This window comes from Centropristis striata, chromosome 2 (assembly GCF_030273125.1).
Source record: "Centropristis striata isolate RG_2023a ecotype Rhode Island chromosome 2, C.striata_1.0, whole genome shotgun sequence".
Classification (NCBI taxonomy): Eukaryota; Metazoa; Chordata; class Actinopteri; order Perciformes; family Serranidae; genus Centropristis; species Centropristis striata.
The window spans coordinates 38,373,289-38,395,718 of record NC_081518.1 but is presented as its reverse complement, the minus strand read 5'-3'; the positions used below and the strand labels follow the sequence as shown (position 1 = coordinate 38,395,718).

Below are 22,430 nucleotides of genomic sequence, written 5' to 3'. Positions count from 1 at the left end.
GATACAGCCACTAGAGGCTGTGGCTAATTTTTTTTTTGTCACAACAGCATCATAGGCCTTAGCTCTGCTGGTACACAGAGGAGAATATGGAGCTACCAAAAGACTCGGGTCATGCAATATTATCCTCACAATTTGTGTCCGGGTGAATTACAAGCAATAAAGCTAAGTGCTGGTTTGGAGGCTGCAGTGTGTTGATGTGCTCGACCCTCTGATAGACTTTTGTCTAGTCTGTAGACGTGGCTGCCAATTCGTTCCACCTCATAGCACCAACTATTAGTTTCTCCTGGAATGAACCGAGTGCATTGTTTATTGTTATCCATACACTGCAAAAAATAACCATCGGGAACTGTAACATCACTTTGTTTGAAGGCTTAAAGAAACATAAACTCTGATAACAAATGAGCAACATATTTACCTTATTTCTAAATTAACCACATTTTTTTCTGTCTTTCTTATTTGTAAAATAAATAATGAAGTATTGTGTAAGGTATTATTCTGTTTTATACTCAAACATTCTTTTCTTTTTTCAGCGTAGCGTGTGTCCAGTGTCAAGTCAATGCATATTTGTGTCCAGTGTCAGACAACACTGACCCCCCCTCTCCAAACCTCGTCTGGAGAGGCCTTCAATGGGTCATCCGGAACGGGAGTTCATTAACGATGCTTTAATTAGAGGCTTGTTTGCCTGTGAAGGCTTTGGAAACATTGGGATTAAAGGCAAACATCTACGCACCAGAGAGGACGGTCAGTGGGTACAACAACAGGACCAGCTCCCCTGCAGATAAAATATACTTCAATACGGTGCAGTGGCACATGGATGAGCAGATGGATTTGTAGGTACAGGCTTACTTTTGCAGATATATGCACAAACTGATATATTTCACAATATTTACAGATTATGTTTGGCTATAATGAAGCCATTGTCAAGCCAGCATGTTAACAGACAATAGCTGTAATGAGATGCAAACTGTATGTCATCGCACTGTGTGGTGTAAACCACTGAACCATGCATAGCTCTGTTTTGTTCTGTCTGTCAAATTAACAAACAGGCTAAAGAGAACAGTACACAGAGTCCTTTCAGTTTATGAATATGAAAAAGTGAAAGTCAGTGGAGAAAAGTTTCACTGCACTCCCCTTCTATAGGCTTTTGTTGGTGTGCAACACTTTGGGACCAGCCTCATAAATTAGGAGGCTTTTATGTGAAACATCCCATTTTTCTTTTAGATTAAAAGTTGGTTAGTTTTCTCAAAATTTGGACATTATTACATTTGGACAACAAATCATTGCTGACCCTGGGTGACATGCTTGAATTAATGTTTGTGATGATTTTGTTGACAATCATTTCAGGATTATAAATCACTATATGGAACACTCGACATGTCACTCCATCTTGTTGGTAGTTTTTCTCCCCTTGAGAAAACAATACAGCTGTTGTTAGCCGACAGCAAACAAAAGGTTTGATGTCTGTCCTCCAGGCTGCTTCAAGGAATTATTTTCTCCTATGCACTTGGAGGACATTTTGGACTTGACTAAAGTGGTCAGTATGTTTTCTTCTGCATAGTATCTCTTTGTATTAATTTGGTGGTTTTATGTTGCTTTTAAGTAATTTTGTGTTATTTCTTTGGCCGTCTTTGTATTTGTTTTGTGTTTCTTTGTAGTTGTCCTGCACATCTGGAATCATTTTTGGTAGTCTTGTGTCTCTGGGTTATTTTGTGTCTCACTGTGGTTGTTTTGTGTCTCTGCACTCGTTAATGTGGTATATTTTGTTCCTGTTTCTGGCCATTTAGCATCTCTTCGGGGTCTCTTGGGGTAACAGTTTACAGGTGAAGTCACAGGGCATCCTGACACTTTGGACCCCTGGGCCATTATTATCCCCCATTCTGTTATCTATCCATGGTGGAGCTTGTTAGATCAAAGGTAACACCAGGCAGATGTTAATGGCAATGTTAATAAAGAATAACTAAGTTTACTGGCCTCTTTTTTTATGCTAATAATTCATTTATATGTCCCCTTTCTGTCCACCAACAGAGTTGCCAGGTGCTGCTTTGGGCTTTGGTTTCACTTCAGTGGATGAATGAGATCATTTACCTACCTGTGGCTCCAATATGAGCATTTCAGAGTGGAACAGATGAGTGTCAGAAAGTGTGTGTTTGAAGTGTTTTGGGGGAAAAAAGCCTCTCTCGTTCTTCAACACACAAACACAGCCAAGCGCGCCACTCACGGAGTGAAAGGAGGAGACACACACCTTCATATTTACATGGCACACACACACACACACACACACACACACCTAGACAGAGTGGCTGTTGCGGCAGAGGGCGCAGCAGAGGTTGTTTTCTTTCTGCAGTGTCTGTTTCCAGCTTTCTGTCATTCTGTGTCTTTGTGCGTAAAAGTAGAACCGCCTGATTCACCATGATGACCAAGGTCCGGACTTTCTGCTGCGCCAGGATTTGATTCACAACTCTGGACAAGGATTTACTGACTTAAATGGCTTAATACAAAGTCCGAAGGGAACCCTGAATTTCCACCTGGATTAATGTTTCGACCATGAGGATACCTGCGTTTGGAAATTATTCCGTGAGCGCTGCAGCTGCACTGGGATACACTGGTTAGAAAGTACTGTGAAGTAGCAAATACTTCGCCAAACCGCATCAGGTAAGTCTGCATGATGATATCTGTGCTGTTAATGTTGATTATTAATTAATTACTTGCTGGATCATTGTGGGGATTTTTCTGCATTACCGCAATTGTATACTGTGCATTCTGTATGTTTTTCTCCTGGTTTGGACGGCTGTTTAGGACTTTTTAACCATCCTCTCTTGTTCATTGAACTTAATTTAGACGTGAGTAAAGCAGGGCTGAGTTATATGGTCCGGGGTGAGGGGTGAAAGTACTTCCCTAGCTAGACCTGAGACCTGCTGTCTAATAGGGTAGGCGGTTTTCAGCAGGGGGACTCCCTCATTAGGAGTCAATGGTCAGAAAGGTCAACCCACATGGTCAAGTGGATAGAAGTCGTTTATTTTTCCCTGAGTCAGTGTTTTGAGGCACTGTCAGGCAGAGAGATGTAGTGGCAGGATGTTGACATTTGTGGGATATTTACGGCACACAGGCACAGCTATCCTTTGGGTTTTGACCCTCCAGTGCCTCAGCTCCACGGCCACACAGACAGACATTTGTGTTGGAAATGTCAGTGCATCTCAGGTGAATGCTAATGTAAACTTCTTCTCTATTTTCACTTAAGTGTCCAACTTTAAGAATCAAGGAGCTATGCAAGCAGCCTGTGTCTGGATTGCCAGGTAATGTCAGAGTGATTCAATGTATGAATTATTTATTTCTTTAAAGGTTTTTGTTTTGTGTCCATTTGTATTTAAATGTAGATGAGTATCTGTATTTGTATGTAACTTTGTCTTTCTCTGATTACCTATTAATCTCTCAATTTAGTACAGTTTCAGAAATTATTTTATTTTTCTATAACTATTTAATTTATCAGCAGATATTTTAACAATTAATTGGAGTCATTTTTTGAGAGAAAAAAATTCAAAATTACTCAAATCAAGCTTCTTAAATATGAAAATTGTGTTATTTTTCTACCTTTCTATGACAGCAAACTGAATATCTTGAGGATGTCATTCGGACATTTGGGATTTTTCTCTATTTCTTTAACATTTTATAGACCAAACAACTAATCGATTAATTGAGAAAATAATCCACAGAATGATGGGAAATTAACGTTAGCTGCAGCATTACAATTAAGCAATATTTCTAAGCATCAAAATGCTATGTATATTCTTGACTGTAAACGTACAGTGCCACTTTATAAATAAATAATAAAACCAGTATCACCAGTAATCACTTTAGTAACCAGTAACCAGTTTGTTTCCTGTAGAGCTTCTGTCCTCCTGATGTCTCTTTGGCCAGACCTCCTGGACTCCCAACACACCACAGACCACAGGAAGGTGAGCAGCAGTCGTGTGTTGCTGCTGGAAAAAATAAATCTGTGTTCTAGCTTGAACCATTTGACACCCTCTTGCACTGAATGGTAGACCTACCTTGAATAATTCCAGGAAATTTGATGTTTTATCTGACAGTCAAATCACATGGTTGGCACAGGCTATTGGAGTGCTCTCTAGTGGGAGATGGCATGCATGATTGTGCCTTGTTGGCAAAGCCAAATGCCACCCTAAGTTATAGACTTTCATTCCTGCCTCTTCTGTCCCAGTATGTGTAAACAGTGAGAGAATTCCCAGGAGGAACCTGACCGTGGTGCTAATCTGTTAACTTGTAATGAGAGCTTGAGTGAAAAGCTCTGTTAATTGCAGTGAAACAGAGAGGACTTATGTCAGCTGTCAGCAAACCACCTCTTGACCTCCGGAGCCACAGGAACCACATGGAAGAAACTAGTGGATGCACCTCATTGATGAAACTGACTGACAGATCCACCATCCAGTCAGGTTAGCGGGGGTCGGTGCAAGTTGGCTCCATGTGTTTCCACCGGGAGCCCAGCTGTGTGACCTATGGCTGACCCGGGAGATGACAGTGGCGTTCAGTTACAAGGCTGAAGCAGTGTGGAAGAGGTGTGTGTGTGTATGTGTGTGTGTGTGTGTGTGTGTGTGTGTGTGTGTGAGCGGGTCTGAGGTCTCTCTGAATAGCTGCACAGGCTGATTGACAGGAGAAGAACTTCCTGCCAACTCTCCCTAGTGCTTCTGTATTCTCTTTCCATTCACTGAAAGTCAAAGGCAGCTGAGCTTTTACTACGGCCATGTGTGTGCCCAGAGAGGTTGCTGTGAATGGAGACAAAGTGCTCCTTAAAGAGCAGGATTTCCACGCAGCTCCACGGATAAAGCCGACTTGGCACAGGCTTTCTCCTGGCAGGTTCCTCAAACAGAGAGTGCAGTGATCACTGCTAATACGTCCCTGGCAAAGTTGCACAGAGGGAGAGAGTCAACAGTGAGAAATGCAGGTAGCCAATAGGGGATAATTCACGAACAGACACCCACTAATCAGCCAAATCAGAGCTTTATAGCCGTGAACAGAGGTCTGTTTCATGGACAGTGGTGGGAGGAGGAGGGGCCGGATAGTCATGTTGATGAGATGAGGTCACTGACTTGAGCCTTGTTATGAGGCCATGATCTCAGGAGATTAAAGTCTTGTTGATGGAGGCTTTCCATCCATCCTTGGCATTCACTTTCTGTGGCACTATCTTGCTTTTTTTGTACTCTGTGGTGTTGCTAATTTTGGTTGTTTTATCTCCATACAGGTTACTGAGAGGGCAGAGCCCCAACAAGAGTTCAGGGCAGAGCATGGAGAAATTCAGGGCTCCTGGGGTGCCTGGGGGCCCTGGTCAGCATGCTCCCAAACCTGTGGAAGAGGAGTACAAGAGCAGAGCAGGCCCTGCCTCCCTGTTTACACTCCATCCCAGCACCCTTCCAGAAGAACTGGTGTCCAGCCCCAGCAACCAGCAACTCACATCATCTCAGCGCTGCGGCCAACAGTTCCTCTGCACCGCAGCGCAGTCAGGTCCTCCAACAGCAGCAGTCGTGGAAATCAGAGGGGGGAGAAGGAGACCCGGCCTGGTGGACGGAGGTACTGTATCACCCTGCACGGGGTGATCAGACTGACTTAGAGCAACAAAACAGACTATGACACAAAACAAACCATGACCACTTTAAGATATCTTTTTCATTTTTTTCTAATGAAAATGAATGATACCAAAACAAGCATTCTTTTAATATCGTGAATCATACGGCAATTGCAGTCAAACAGTCACAATAAAATATTGTTTCCAAATTGTGCAGCCTTCAGAATAATTTACTAAAGTGTTACACAGAAAGCACTAAAGAAGTACTGTGAGGAAAAACCAGTCAACATCTATTGGAATAATTCAAAACATTTTGATTTGAATATCTTGATGTTCAATGAAGCATTGCAGCACTTGTCTTTGTCAAAATCTGCAAGTCCCTAAAAGCCTAAACGTCTGTGCTGCATGCTGAGCAGCCTGCTTTAAAAGTGACTCTTTGGAGCCATCACTGTGGGCCATCTGACTGCCCTCCAGTGGAAAGCAAGTCTTTTATGGATGTAGTCAAAGGCTCGGCTTGTGCTTGGCAGCTTTGTGACCTCCTTCCTGTTGTGCTTGCCTTTAAACAAATAGCGCTGACAGCTGAGTAATGGGGTGTTGTTTGAGTTGGAATCTAAAGGGCCAAATAATGACAAAAGCTCCCATAATTCTGCCACTGGGATCTGAATGCTTCTCAAAAGTTGTGCTTTTTGGATGAAGAACCGTGACAGGTTCCTCATCAAAAGAAGAAATTCAGATAAAAGATTAAAATAAAAGAAGTTGTTGATCCAAATATGCTTCATAGCTTCTGTTGTAAAAAACTCTAGTTGGCTTTAGGAGCGAGTAGATTATATTTTCTGTAGTTTGAAAGATGGTATGTAACTGGATTAAATTCTGTGCTGGAAAGCAGCTGTGTAGGTTTTAGAGGTGGTGGTGGCAACTACTACACAGTTTTAAACGGATTGGCTCCAGTTTATTTGACGGAACTCATACAGGTTCACAGACCGACCAGAGCTCTGAGGTCTGCAAATGAGTCAAACCTCGATGTGCCTAAATGCTAAAAACAAAAGGCGATCGCTCTTTTGCAGTGGCTGCCCCGAAGTTGTGGAACAGTTTACCGCTGCATATCCGGTCATCAAAAACTTTGGACAATTTTAAATCATCTCTTAAGACTAATTTTTTCTCCCAGGCTTTCGAACCTGTGTGAGAAGACAGTTGTTTCTGTGTGTTGTATATTACATCTCATGTAATATATTATTAGATCAAATTGTCTTTTATTGTTATTTGTGAGTTTGTTGTTATTCAATTATGTATCTTGTATTGGATTGGATTTTGTTGTTGTTGTTATTCAGTTATGTAAAGCACTTTGGTCAACCTTGGTTGTATAAAAGGTGCTCTAGAAATAAACGTTACCTTGACCTTGACCTTTACAGTTATTGGTTTGGTTGTTGATCTCTTTATGTTTGTTTCTGCAGGAGGGTCACCCACATCATCCCAGGGAGGTATGGCTACGGGAGAGCTCCTTATGTTGCTCCATTGCAGACGGGCGCAGGCCACAGCTCTGGGACAGCTCGACCCCACAGACAGAGACGCTCTCCTGCAGCTGATGCCCACCAACCCGCCATTAGAGGCCACGGTGGCCACAGGTCACACAACCTGGACCCCTCCAACCATCTCCATCACTACAGCAGACCCTACACGCAGCCCAGGGCACAGCAGCCCAAAAATAACCAAGTCTGGGCCCCCCTCTACAGGCCGGGTTCAGTCAACCAGGATCCGGTCCAGCAGGAGCCACAATCAAGCAGCCAGACGTCTGAACCCCAGCAGCACCAAGAGAGACCCTACAACCCCCTTCCTAGTTCCTTCTGCACAGGAGAGCAAGCTCACTACAGGATCTGCAATAGTAATGTATGCAAATATGCACCTTTTTATTACTGTTAGCATCAGCACAATGCTTTCATTTTTTTGTTGATAAATCAGTGGGTAGAAAAAAAGTGTATGTATTGGTTTTTGAGGTATTTTTTTCATCCTTGATGTACGATGTTTGATCAGTAATGGCAAAAAATGTCATAATCCTACAATCACTTGACAAATTTGTGACACTTAAAATTAGTTGTTGGTTTTCGTCTGGGCTCTCATTTTTATTTTCCCCAAATGATCAGTATAGCAAAATATTGATCCTATGCCTGTGTTTCTGCATTTCTCCTTTTTAAGTAAAAATTAAAGTGAGGCTGAAACTTGCCTTCAGCTATGCAGTATTTTGCTTTAAAAAACCAAGAATAAAAAAGCAGTGGTGGGACATCATTACCAAGAATTACAGATATAAAAGAAATATGAAGGGCTGCTTTGCACAACATCATATACATTTTAGAATAATATGCAAGTGGTTTATTTTCACAATATATAAAGCAATGGCTAACTTACGAGTGTTGGCACATCTACTGTGACAAGCACATATAGTGTAGGTGGTGCACGACATTTATTAGCACCCTGTGGAACTTCACCATTATTCCACTGTTGCATGGAACTCCATTTTTGTCATAAAACTTCCCAAAGCAAAAATATGTTTAGAATTCAAAGCTATTTAATACTTAACACATATTATTGTCCAGTGGTCTACTAATACTAGTGTGTGGATGTGTTTTGCGTATTAGATCCAAGGTTATGGAATCCATCCTGTGCATTAAAGTAAATTCAAACAGTGTCTGGTTCTGTATATTGTCTCTGGTGTGTGATGACACAGATATTCAAGCAAAGTAAAGCAGATGGACTCCTTTGTTTAGACAAAGGAGATATGGGGGGATGTCGGGGAGGTTGAGTTACACTGGTGAATGTTGAAATCTAACTTCTTTTGGCAAGAAAGAGTGAGCTACAAGCACAGCGTTAAAAATGTTCTACAGAGAAGTCTACAGAGTGTGACAATGAGAGGTTTGAGCTTGCTGCAGTTACAAAAGGATTTACCTGTTTGACTCTGTCTTTGTGGAAAATAAATGTGTGTGTGTGTGTGTGTGTGTGTGTGTGTGTGTGTGTGTGTGTGTCTGGTCCATCCTCAGACCTGTCCTCCATCCAGCAGACACATCAGGGCTGTTCAGTGTTCGTCATACAACAACAAACCTTTCATGGGCAGACTGTACGAGTGGGAACCTTTCAATGAGGGTAGGTTCAATGCATTTATGTATATATGTATATGTTTATTAATGCTGTAGTGTGTGCATATTAATATGTATGCAATATTATTGTGTTTCGACTAAGGAACATAAGTAACGTTAAATAAAATGGCTTTAGTGTTTTTCCCTGTGGACCCAGTAAGAGTACTGTTATCTAAGTTAACAGTTTGCTGGTGTCAGCTCATGGAGACTCAAAAATGTGACAAAAAGGCAAAAAATTACATTGTCGTAATAAAAAACAAATAAATATAGGCTAAACATTGTATTGAAAAACTCTGGTAAATAGTGACTGTTTTGATAACCATATCGTCACTGTTAAAATAATCGCCTAAGTCATTTTTTGTCAAAATTGTTTTTTTGCTTAAATCATCTCCTCATGACGCCAGCCACCTATGGTAAAATCGCCTACATCCTCAGTTGATTAGATCATGTGATTTTACCCCTTTAAGATAATGGCCTATGTCAAGTGTGAGACTTAATTGAATTTATTATGCCTAAGTCAAAATAAAATGTGACTTAGGCAATTTTTTGAACATGCCTTTGTGACTTAAGCAAGATAACACTTTATTTTGAAGGTGTCTACCTAAGAGTGACATGAGCATGTCATAACATGACATGGGATGTGTCATGAACATAAATGACACTTTGAAGTAACATTAATGCTCATGATACTTGTCATGTCATGTTTCTGACAGGCTTGCGTGACTCTTATGTAGACACCTTCAAAGTGTTACCGTATCTTGCTTAAGTCAGGCATGTTCAAAAAAACTGCCTAAGTCATTTATTTCTCTTAAGTTACATAATTTACACACAGTGTTATTACTATATCAATAGCCATCCTTTGTTACACCTTTTTTGAGTGAAATGATCAATAAATGTCATATGTTACACTTTTCGTTAAGTTTTTTGTGTTTCCTGCAAAACTTGAAAAAATGAGTTAGCCGATTATTTTAACAGGGTGGCGATATATAACATTATCTAAATAAATAATAGAAATTGACACAGCTAATCTACAGCCATGCTAGCTGCTTGGTGAGGCTGAAATACAATGTTGCTTTGAGCTAATATAAAATGTTAATATTAGCATGCTAGCTGTGAAAACAAATGTATCTGTGTCCCTAATTCTCACCTGAACAATTAAATATTAATATGCTAATGCTTAGAAGGTAACTTTGACTAGGTTTACCATCTATGTTTAGGTTGCTATCATGCTAATATTCGCTTATTAGCACTAGAAACAAAATACAGAGTAGGCTAACAGGAATGTCACTACTGGACATGTGAATGTACTGGACATGTTGACCTGTTGATGGTTATTGTCACCAAAGTTATAACAATGTGTGTAATCCAACAGAAACTTAATCCAGAACCACAAAAGTCAAACTCATGTTGGTGTTACAGTTAAAGTCTAGTATAAGCTTCGTCCTTTAGGCACCATGAATGAACAAATTCCCATGGCATGGACTAAAGTTATGGACTGACACAGCACTAGCATGGCGTAAAAAATCTCATACATATGTTTCAAAGTGGTTAAAAAAACAAGTGAAACCACACAGTCTTCCTTTGAAAATGTTTTCACAAAGTCACTGAAAATGTGTAACTATGGGGGCTTAGATGTACGAGATAGTCAGGATCCTGACCCAACAAGCACTTTACATCTTAAGGCCACACTTTTCACAATTAATCTCATTTTCTCTGTCAGTTACATCTTCAGCTGCCTGACCTTTGACCTAAATGAACTAAGGTGTACTGTGATGTAAGCGCTGCAGTATGTCACCTGTCTGTACGCTCACTGATAAATGTTCATCCATACAGACTCTGTGACCTCACTGACCTGAAGTATCCAGGCAACAGTCAAAACACCTCCTGAAATGTAATTTCTCGGAGAACACTAATGAAAATAACAGTCTCCAGATTAATATCCTGTCAAACACATGTGTATTTTGAGATCTCGTCTTTGTGCTGCAGACCTTGACTGACGGATAACGCAGATGTAAAGATTAAATAACCTCAGGTAAACGTATGAGGTTGAATCTGGATTATTTGACACCCATCTTGAACAGTGCTTAAGTATGCTCTTGTACATCTGTTTTAGAAATACCTTGCTTTTAGGCTTATAATATATCTAATTGATAAAGCACCTGAACAAAATGTTAAGAATGGGGATCAGGATCCTTTGTGGTCACTCACTGCTGATTTTTATTTTGTGATCAAATAAAACAGGGAATCTTTAGTTGAAATCATAGAGCTTGTTTCAAAGATATATATATATTGTTTGTTTCATTTATTATAAGTATTGTGCTAGCGTTTGATGCTCTCGGATATTCTGATTTTGTACTTTGAAGTCATTGATAACTTATCAGACACTTTCTGAATCACTCTGAATTCGTAAACCCCACTAATCTGCTACTTTAGGGCACTTTAACAAATATCATTTTTAAACTGTTACTATATTGGCATTAGTTACAGTTTTAAAGCAGTGGTCAAGGCCCAAAGCAAGCATAAATATTGTAATTTTCTTGCCCAATCAAATACTGTTTTAGTGCAAGTTTAAAATGCTCTCACTACAATAAAGTGGCTACGTTGGGGAATGACATCATCACACATCAACATTGGGCTCAATTAATTCACAAAAGTTTCAATTTTCAAGTCATATCCAGTATATGTATATATATCCAGTATTCTAAGTCTGTTTAGGGACCCCAGTATGTAGAAATATTCAAATGCACCATTTTAGAAAAGGTAAATGACAAAATGTTGCCCTGTGCCCTGCATAATGTGATTTTCCACTGACCTCTAACCTTTTGGGACTGGAAGTATTTCGGATCCTGTGCTTGAATATTTTAATGCTGCAAAAAAGATTCAGATATATATTTATAATTCTCATCCTTGGAATTGGCATTCACTGTGCTCTACGAATCCATTTCATATACTAAATGTATTAAGCATTGAATTGAATAAGTTGTGAGAAACATGATGAAAGTATAGATGCAGATTGATTTCTGTTTCTAATTGATCACATGGGTTTCATTGTCTTTTATCCACTTTTATCCCAAATAATATGTTATGAACATTTCTGGATTTGTAAAATTTTCCTTAATCTCCTTTCAGTTCCTGGGGATCAACACTGTGAACTCAACTGCCGGGCCATAGGCTTCAGGTTCTACGTGCGACAGTCAGAGAGGGTGATTGATGGGACACCATGTGGGCTGAATGAAACGTCTCTCTGCGTTGCAGGAAAGTGTTCGGTAGGCTACTTCATTAAACTCCTTTTTAAAAAGTTAAACCTTTTCGTCACAAGCCAGCGTCTTTGCTTCCTTTATGCTATGACCATTACTTCCAGAGCCGTGTTTCTTGTGAAAATGTGTAGTGGAAAATAATACATTTAGCTGTTTTTCAGTTTTTTTACATTTTGATATCTGCCGTTCAAAGTACAATTACTAAGAGGAATGTAGGCCTATAAACATCCCGAATGTTCACTGTACTAGGAGGCCAAAGTTAGTGAGTGTAGATCAGTGATCAGCTCAGTTAGTGTCAGGTGTGTGTGTCACTGATTGCCCCTGATTTGGACCAGGTGTGGGAGGCCGATATATGTAGCTGGTTCTGTGTTCTGTGCTGACTCATGGTCTCACCTTCAGAGGCAGAGAGCATCTCCTCTCTCATTTCCTGCACTTAGTAGTGTTCCTGGTGGTATCTTGTGACTTCTAGTGTGTTGGTTCCTTGCCCTGGGTCATTATTAAACCCACATCCTTGTTATTTAAAGGCTTCCTTGACAGCCATTTGGTTTTGTTTATTAGGGCTATCTTATGTTCCCTGAATTAGTTTTTTTTAAGTAAGCTGCTCGGCAGTGGTGGTTTAGTTTCTCCCTCCTCCTTATCCAAGCCTTGTTATTTAAAAAAGCTTGTTATTTATTTTCTTATTGCCTTATTTAGACGTTTCCCCCTCTCATATCCAATTGCTTGCAGTTTTTGTGGTTCTCCCTCTGGGACAACTTTAAGATACCCTTAGTCTGCAACTGTGCCCCATATCTCATCACCCTGACAGTTATATTCAACTACAAGAACTTTGATTTTGTGTTGATTTTGGCAGCCCATGTGGACAAAAGCACTAATGTGTCCTTGTCCACCCCCTGTGTTGAAAAGAGTTTGATCTGGCTGCACGTGGTTCGGGTATCTGATCAGGATACCTCCTGTTAGAGGCACACCTCGGGGTTCCCCAGGAAGAGCTGAAAAACTTTGCGGGGCACAAGGGACGTGTAGAATACGTTGCTTAGCCTGTTTCCCCTGCAACTTGGTCATGGATAAGCAGAAGATAAAAGGATGGACGGTCCTGCCATGTATCAGCCATAACCACAAACTATCATAGCAAAAATGAAATTTCCTTAAAGTCTTTCCCTGCTTCCTATTACCTGTCTAATGTACTACTCCCTGCCAAATCTTGCATGAGAAAATTAAAACAGGCTATTGTTCTACTGGTCTGCGATCTGTTATTCATGTTGGCTGATTTTGCAGGGAATTGGAAGACATGTATTTTGACTACTACAGTACACAGACCACTCCAATATAGAAATATCTTTTTTCTTGTTTGCTTATGTCCAGTCGGTCATATGGAGGCATCAGTATTGAATTAAGACCGTTTTCTAACCAGTTTTAAACTCCTTGTAGTTGATTTAACTTGTAAAACTGTCTAAACCAATAGGGGATCACTTAGTTCACTCAAATCATCATGAATCATAGCATCATGAATGAGCAGGTCATACAAACATTTTGGTCAACACTTTATTTGGATATTTCATGCTGCAATCTTGGAATACGGTTTATATTTAACAATTAGTTGTTGTCCATTATATATATCTCTATTAACTAGTGATCATACCCTTAATTTGAACTCAGCAAATAATATCTAGTTTGACCAAAATGAATTATACTTGAAGAAGTAGATCTACTGCAGTAATGGTTGTGACCAGCAGAGGGCAGCATGACATCAGAGTGAGTGGTCTTCATATGTGGCGTTTAGGAGTGAAGTGGAGGTCAGGAGGAGGTTTCTAACCCCTTAGGCTACAGCAGAAGACCTGGGATCTCACTGCATGACATATTTGTACTTCTGACCTCGTATTTAATACACACCATGATAACACACCTGTGAGCACAGAGCCAGAAACATACTGTAAGGCACTGGGTGGGCCCACTAATGGCTGGCTATGTATTCATTGTGCTGGATTTACTTTAACATTCTTTTGATCAGGGTTTAACTAGAGAAAAAATGAAAGAGTTCATTTCCAGTTGGTTATGCTGACCTCGCTCCGTTAACCCCGTGTGTTTCCCATGCGCTGTAATCCAGCGACAATCTTGGCAACATTAAGATTTAATCAAGATAGAAAGCCCTCTGATCTCTCTTTTTGGCCTTGATCACATTTCCACTGTTAACACACGACATGGTGATCCTTTGCGTGGGAAGGGGCAAATTACTTTAAATAACTGAAACCAAACTGTGATTTATGAGTCTAAATCAAAAAAATTGTACAAAGGTATTGATCTGCAAGTGTTCATAATTTAATTTCTTGCCTCGGACCACTATTTGATTACTGTATTTTTGGATTCAAACTCATCAGCAGTTTTTCATGGATATTTTTTCTCATCACCCTGCCCACTGGGATTTTCTCAGCTGCTGCAGCCAATTCTAACAGGAGATCCCCCGAGCTACAAGCCAAGCAATACTGTTTAAACATCTGGATAATTTAATTTAAATCAGAACCACTCTCATCATTGAAGTTAGTGGGGCAACAGTAGGAGAACCCAACAGATACACACCATGACATGTGGATTACACACTGAACACAATGCTCAAAGTCGGAGATGTCATTGGGGGAAAAACAAAACCTTAAGCTGCAGCTATTCTTCAGAGGCAGCATCAGCAGCATGAAGCAGGAAGGAACCACAGGAAAGAATGAGGAGTTGGCTGCTTGAGCAGATTGTTTGAAGTGTCATTCATCATAAGTGCATGTTTGAATCAGCTGACGGTCAGCTGGTTCGGTGCACTCTGCTTGACCTTACATGACACTTTATAATTTATCAAAGTACTGATGGATCAAAATTTAATGAAACTTTTAATGCAACACACTTAAAATAAATTCACAATAAAATAATAAAGAGTAACATGAGATTTTCACACAACTTTATAAGCGAATGTATTTCGGGCCATACTAACACCATTGCCCTTTGGGTGGATTTCCTGTCACTGGTCAGTCATGTACTGATGTGTGAGAACCATGAAAACAACTTCAAGACTCCCAGTTAGACAGCAAGTTGTACAATGTAAACAGTACAGTGATCTGACGACTTTAAAAGTTGTGTAGTGTGAACCAAGGTGACCCTCTTAGTTTTGCTCTAGTGCCACCATGTCGTTGATCTTTGTGTTTTAGAGGTAAATGTCTTGGCACCTGTTGGATGGAATACTGTAAAATGTATTTAAGATATTAAGATAGAAGATTCTACTTAAGTGAACCCCTAATTTCTTCTGAAACGCCACCAGTAGCTGTGAAACTAAAGACCTTTCTAACAGCCTCAACTGTTCTTTGTAATAGCTATTGCCTGTTAGCAATGTTAGCATGCTAAAATGGTTAACATTATACCTGCTTTCATTGAGCATGTTATCATTCTGACATTTGCCTTTCGCTCAAAGAACTGCCTAACCTAAATACAATATGCTGCTAGCATTATTTAAGACCATAGATTACAGACTATATGACAGAAACCAGGCTACAGGTCTGGTTAAAAACAAACTACAAGCCAAGACAATAATCTCAACTCTTGCACTGTAATATCCCATAAATTGAGGGCTTGCCCGTGAGGCAAACTGGCAAATCTGCAGTAGGAGTGTCGCAATTTTTAAATTGACGGAATGTATGGCCTTAGTGTTGGTACATTACCCAAAAATATGACAAATACATCCTACTTATTACAGGCTAAATTTAAAAATGTGAATGACAGTGGTCAGGGCATGACCAATAATCTGTTGAGATTTATGATTCGTCAGTGCATGTTTATACTAAAGGCTTGCTAATAATGACATAGTTATGACTAAATAATATAGACGACTGTAATAACTCATGACAATCTAAAGAAGGTGGTTATTTAACTTACACCCTATAATGTATAATTGCTAGATAAACAGATTTTATATTAACAATTTTGGTCACATTTTACAACCATTTTGTTTGGCCTTTGTGGCTTCCAGCTCTGCCCAGGAGCCAACCAGCTGCTGTACTCAGTGAATGAGAATGGAGTACAGCAGAGAGCAGTTTAATATGCAAACTGTTTGATGGTCTCTTGCATTGGAATTGCAGGAATATCATGTCATCAGTATTTTTAAAAAGATGTGCTTAATGCATCGTGCGTGAGCTCATATGCTGGATTGTCTGCTGAGAGTCGAGGTGCATACGTGAATTTTGGGTCACTCTTCAAACATATACCAGATTGTATTTTATAACATGTTTTACAAATCCATAACATAAGCCTGCTGTTTTCAGTAATTTCTCTATGGTGAGCAGTTGTAGTGGAAACCAGGCTGTTGAAGTTTGATTCCTGTTTGTATGGTTGTTATAGCAATACTCCACAGTACTGCTCTGGTTTTTAAAAGTCCAGTTCTCACTGGTCTCTCTCTACAAAAACTGTATGTGTTCTTTTGCCTCAAACTATTTTTGTTGGGTATTTTCCAGACCAGTAAGAGCAATGAGGTTAAAACTAAAGTGATGTAAAACTAAAGTGCAATAAACTAAATAAGCACTTGGGTATATAAATCCTAACCCAGCAAACTAAAAACACAATCATTTCTATCTAATTATTCAAACAGAGGGGATCCAGCACGTCAGAGCCTGTCCTCGCATACCATAGTGATACTGAATTACATATTACTGGAAACCCAAAACACATTAATGACATTGTAAAGAATAAGCTGCTCAACTGTGCATTTTTCTAGCAGAAAAATATGTTGAAAGTTTGCTTTTTTACATATAGGTGTATATTTTCTTATTCAAATAGAGCATTAAAAGCATTCATCATCAACACCTACTGTTGCACAGGGATTGAAAATACTCTTGCAAAATATATTAGGACACATATTTTATTTATATAGCCCAGAATCACAACTCACAGATTTGTCTCAAAGGGATTTAAAGACTGTACAGACTTTTCTGCAGATTTGCCAGTTTTCCTTCCTGCTGAGCAAGGCACCAAACCCCTTAGGGTCCTTAATTTGAAATTTCGACTGTCAGGATCACGTATTGTATATTTTAAGCCTTCAATTTATGGGATATTACTGTGCAAGAGTGGAGATTATAGTATTTGCTTGTAGTTTATTTTTAACCAGGCCTGTAGAACCTGATAACGTAATACATTCCCGATAATGTAATAAAAATCTGCACTTGAGTCCATTGAAAATGTAGTAAAACCTGATAATGTAATAACTTCCCGATAATGTAATAAAATGCATTTTCCAATAATGTAATACACTTTTACCAATAATGTAATAAAGTATAACATTAATGGGAGGTTATTACATTATCAGGTTTTATTACGTTTTCAATGGACTCAAGTGCAGATTTTTTATTACATTATCGGGAATTTATTACATTATCAGGTTCTACAAGGCCTATAACCTGTTTTCTGTCAGAAGTCTCTCTTTAGAGCTGTGTTTATTTAAAGGTGAGGAGCTACATGCACTGAGTATGTATATATGATTATGTGTTTGTTTGTGTGAGTGAGCATTTGTTTGTAAGGGTATTATTGTAAAACCATTGCAGATTGAGCATGTATTGCATGAATATTTATGTAATGGTTTGACCGTGTTTCTACACCTTCATGCAGATGCATACTGTACCAACACATGTGTGACTCTTTTTCATCAGTGATTTTAGAAAAAGGCGTGTATCAATTTAAGGGAAAAGGAGCAATGTCATGAGCTAAGGTTGAAGCTATATCATACTCACACAATACAGCAGCTCACTGTTTCCTTTGTGCGTTATTTTACTTTGTCTGGACTGTCTGGAGGTAATTTTAGTTTTGGCTTCCATATCGGTCCCATTGCGGTTCTCTGCTGCAGGTTGTGGCAATATATCGTTTTTTAGATACTTAATCATGATAATGAAAAAGTAATTCAAAACATTTGGACTGTTCTCTTTTTTAGAGGGAAATATGGCTCAATTATGTTGTTATTTTAAGTTTCCATACAAACCAAACCTGCTTGTTGAGGTGACGCACTGCTGCTGATTACACAGGAAACACTGTCTCCTGCCACACAGCCCACAGTTTGTGTGGTCCCTGATACTTCTCCCTGTCACCATTCATGCTGCATGAATAACAACCCAGCTCTGTCCATTTGACATTTGGCTCCTGGTGCCACTGCAGGTGTCCGTCTCAGATTTCTCAATCTGATGCAGTGACACCCTCAAATTGGCCTGTTAGAGAGACGCATGTCTGTCTAACTAATGAGGCAAATCAATCTCTTTTAAGGTACCCTGTAGTTTTATGTAGCAGTGCTGCAGCTTTTATCACATGCATTGGCACCTAGCCTTAATTGTCTGCTGAGATGGGATGGAGCAAGGGTTTAGTGACATGACTGCTTGTAGTCTGACAAACTCAAAGCAAAGGTTTCAGTGCTTTTGCCCATCAAAATGTCTAGAAAGTATAGTCAAAGATTTCTTTTGTCCATGCTGATATACAGAGTTCCCACACAGACTTCAATGACCTGCCAATGTATTTAATTACTTTTTAGTTCCTGTGCTTATATTCACAGACTGTCGACATCCTGAGTGTAGGCAAGCCAAACAGTTGCTCACTGTTCAGGACACCCAGCGCTCTTTGTCTGTGCTGCTGGGACTTTGCTTTCCTTCATCATTTGTCCTGCCTCAGATGGCTCCAAGAAACTGCTTCAAAACTGCTGAGTAGCACTGCACTCTTGATTGGGTGTTTCAGCATACCCAACCCAATGTCTGTCCAAAACCAGGAATATAATAAATGGTCTTGGACAGACATTATATTGTCTTAAACTGTCCATTTTGTATGGAAAACAAAACAATTTTTTTGAGAAAGATTGTCTCGGCTATAAACTGAGTGTTGGACAAAATTCATTACATCTTTAAAGCTTCAGCCCCTTTATGCTGGATGAAGTTAGATTTTTGTTTTCTGTACAGTAGTTTATTTATCTCTACAAACAAAGTTAGGGAGTGATCCTTTTAATATCAGAACATCCAGCACAGTATTATCTGGCCAGGCAAATGTCAAATCCCATTCATCTGACACAATACATAACTAACTATTCTGCCTCAAACCACAGTGCCAATGCTTACTGCAATATGACGTGATTTTGAGCCTGAACTCTAAATGTTATGATTTATGATATTTTTACTGCATTAAATCCCCGAGGAGGAAAGTATTACGTCATTTTAGTTAATTTATAGGACTATTGAGCGACCATGATTTTTGAGAGTTATGTCTCATACATTTGATATCCTTTGATAACTTTTTTAGGCCCAGCATTTGTCTTTTATAAGTGGAAACGCTTGTCATGAATCACATGTATATGAACATGTCAAAAAAAGCCAGCTCTGAGGCACTGAAACCCCCTGTGAATGTGGTTACTTATTTCAGATGAACGGAGAAAGAAAGATCCCTTTATGGTGGGAATTCCATTCAGCTGCGACTTCTCTCTCTCTTTATACCAAGGAAGGGTATTTGAGAAGGGTGTGTGTATTTTTAAAGGCCGATCACTGACCACACACTTCTCTGCTGGCGGTAGAGGGCCCAGCTCAGGGTAAAAATCTATGAAGCTTGCACTAGTCTAGAATCAGAAATGGGTTTGCACTATTTCCTCCTGTTCTTCACAGTAAGGTGGGAGACAATGATAAAAGAAAGGTGAAAGCTCAAGTTCAAATATATGGCATGACTTGTTTGAATTCAGGTTCTAGTAGTGTTAATGCTTACTGTGCAGCACACTGCAAAAGAAAAGTTGGGTGAACTCAAAATTTCAAGGCAACAAACTTCGATAAAATTTTAAGTTGGACAATTTAACTGAACAATTTAAGTTTTTGAATATTTTGAGTTTGCTCAACTCTGAATTCAGATTTTTGTCAGCTCAACTGTAAGTTGTACTAACTTATAATTTTACATTGTAATAACTTTTAATCCTTGCTTCTGCTAACTTCGGCAATGTGCTGAATTGGCACGATTGTAACGCTGCTATGAAATGTCAGCTAATGTTGCGACCACAATTTTGAGTTAGCACCGCTTTCCCGCATTTCACAACAAATAAATAAGAGTTAGCAGAACTATTGTACTTGTTGCGAACCCCAACTTAAAGATATAAGTAACAACAACTCACAAACTTGTTTTTGAGCAGACAACTGGCTTCCTTTGTTGTGCTAACTTATATTATTGCCCTAAATGTCAATAATTTATATTTCCAAGTTTTACCACCTCAAATCACTGTTTAAGGCCAAAAAATACAAGTTGGCTTTCTTGCAGTGTTCTAGTAGTGTTAATGCTTACTGTGCAGCATTGAGCTGACAGATTTCAGCATATACTTTAACTTATTATTCTCAATAAAGATGAGTCCGAACCAGTGCAGTGTCGTGGTCTCAGCCACAGCCTTCCCCTCTGACTGGCATGTTTCCCAGCAGAGCGTGGCTCAGGCCCAAACTCATCAAACAACATCCGAGGCCACTCCTCACTCAACAGCTGCATCTGTTTTATGCATTGCCTGCTGTGGTGGACAGACAGACTTGTTAAAAGGGGGATGAGTGCTCTGATATACAGCCTGCTTGGTGAAGACTGGTGGAGATACCTCAATCCCATCTCTGTCACGACAAGCCCCAGCTGCATGCTCACAAGGTGTTCCCCACCATTACCCACTGCAGATGGTTATGGATTCATGTCAGCAGAGCCTGTCGTCAGTCACTGGACATATGCAGTAACAGTTATGACAGGTATTTGCTGGGGAAAGATTCTGTCTTTTTACTCTATCTGAACAGATATCTTCATGTCAATGCAGACTCTGTAGGCAACAAGATTATATTTTGGGATCAAAAGCATTCTTGTTTCCATTTCAAGCACTTGTAGTACTGACCAGAAACCAGAAATATTCTATATATTCTATAATATATATCGGTCTTCAGACCGATAGCGTATGGGTTCTGAGATTGCTGTCTGTACAATTAGTACTTGTGATATAGGTCCCTGGGTTTGTCAATTTGATATGTAAGACAGCCTCAGCTGTACTTTGTGTAGCAGATGTTAGTTATATTGCCAACATGCTATACGGAGATTAAGATGATAAACATTATACATGTAGAAAACTGCTTTGCGAGCATTGTCATTGTGGGTATGATACCATTAACATTGAGCTTAATACACTGCTGCACTGCAAAGGCTGCTAGCATGACTGCAATCATTTGGAATTTTCAAATTACATTTCTACAGGTTGTGCACATATGTTACACAATAGAACAAAAAGAAAGTCTTACAACTGCCAGCCAAGAGGTGGTGTATGATTTATTTGTCTGTATGTTAAGAAAAGGAAATATAAATTAACAAAAATCTATATTTGTGATGCTTGATTTAGTTCTTGAATAAAGATACTTGCTGTATCCCAAAGTCAAGGAAGGATCCTTGAACGGCTGAATTTGAAGGAACCTACGTCATTGACATCCACTGTCTCAAGGACTGCCCCAGTGTCTAGGATCCTCCGGAGGTGGAGTCTTCTTTTGCCGAAATTCCAAGGATGCTTGTGTGTATCCTCTGTGAACCCCGCGCACCCATAAAGCCTTGCGCACAACTGTCTACTGGGAGATTTTAAAATGGCGAGCAAAGAAGCGGTGATGCCAGCGGCGCAATATGAATCAAATTATATAAAAATCTGAGTATTTAAAATACATAACTTACAAAACTTGTGTTCAAAGTCAAGCAAAAACTTATGCACAAACAAATGCCACTATATTTAGCTAATAGATAATAAACATCATCTTGATACATTGCCAATTAAGTTAACTGATGCCGTCTTAGTCGGCTAAAGTTATTACCGGCTTCAGATTAATTCATATATACAGGATGATGTTCTATGTGCAAAGTATACCTAGCTATGCCATTCAGAAAGTTATACATTTGTTTATTCTGATATTAACAGCGACCAACAGTCTGCTGTTGTTGTTTATAAATAACTGTTATTGTACTGTACTGTAAAATTAAAAAAACACATCACAGAACACATCTCCATGGTGAGTTATGCGCTGCTGCTTTTATGAAACTGAGTAGCGGCCAAATTCAGCCAGGATCAGTGAAATATCCAGGCTTAATCCACTTTGTGGCTTTTACTTGCTTAATTGTATGGAGATTCAACTTTAAAGCATCTTCTTCTTCCATTTCCACAAATATGTGGAACAGTGCTGATGCCAAAGTCATATACTTGCATTATACCCGTGATAGGGAGGACTCTGGCCTTGCCTCTGGAGGACCCGACTGCGAAGGAAGGATCCTACCAAGGAAGGATCCTTGACTTTGGGATACAGCAACTGTTTCTTCTAGCTCCCCTCCACAGTGGGTCAAAGGTCAGGTTCAGCTATAGAGCTGCAGTCCTACAGCTAGCAGAGATACAGGATCCTGCTAAATGACACTTGTTAGAGCACTTGTCGCTGTCAAGAGGGCTTGAATATGAGAATTCCA

The 22,430-nt window shown here is 39.5% G+C and overlaps 1 protein-coding gene across 1 annotated transcript in view; it reads left to right on the top strand.

The window, feature by feature from the left end:
* The first annotated feature begins 2,328 nt into the window (after positions 1-2,328).
* The window catches only part of LOC131988101 (thrombospondin type-1 domain-containing protein 4-like), a 52,177-nt gene continuing 32,075 nt past the window's right edge, over positions 2,329-22,430 (top strand). Inside the window, exons 1-7 of the mRNA XM_059353128.1 lie at positions 2,329-2,652; positions 3,239-3,293; positions 3,884-3,953; positions 5,255-5,580; positions 7,027-7,459; positions 8,605-8,707; positions 11,830-11,966. Coding sequence (XP_059209111.1) covers positions 3,265-3,293; positions 3,884-3,953; positions 5,255-5,580; positions 7,027-7,459; positions 8,605-8,707; positions 11,830-11,966 — 1,098 coding nt within the window. The 5' untranslated portion in view covers positions 2,329-2,652; positions 3,239-3,264. The remainder of the gene's footprint in view (positions 2,653-3,238; positions 3,294-3,883; positions 3,954-5,254; positions 5,581-7,026; positions 7,460-8,604; positions 8,708-11,829; positions 11,967-22,430) is intronic.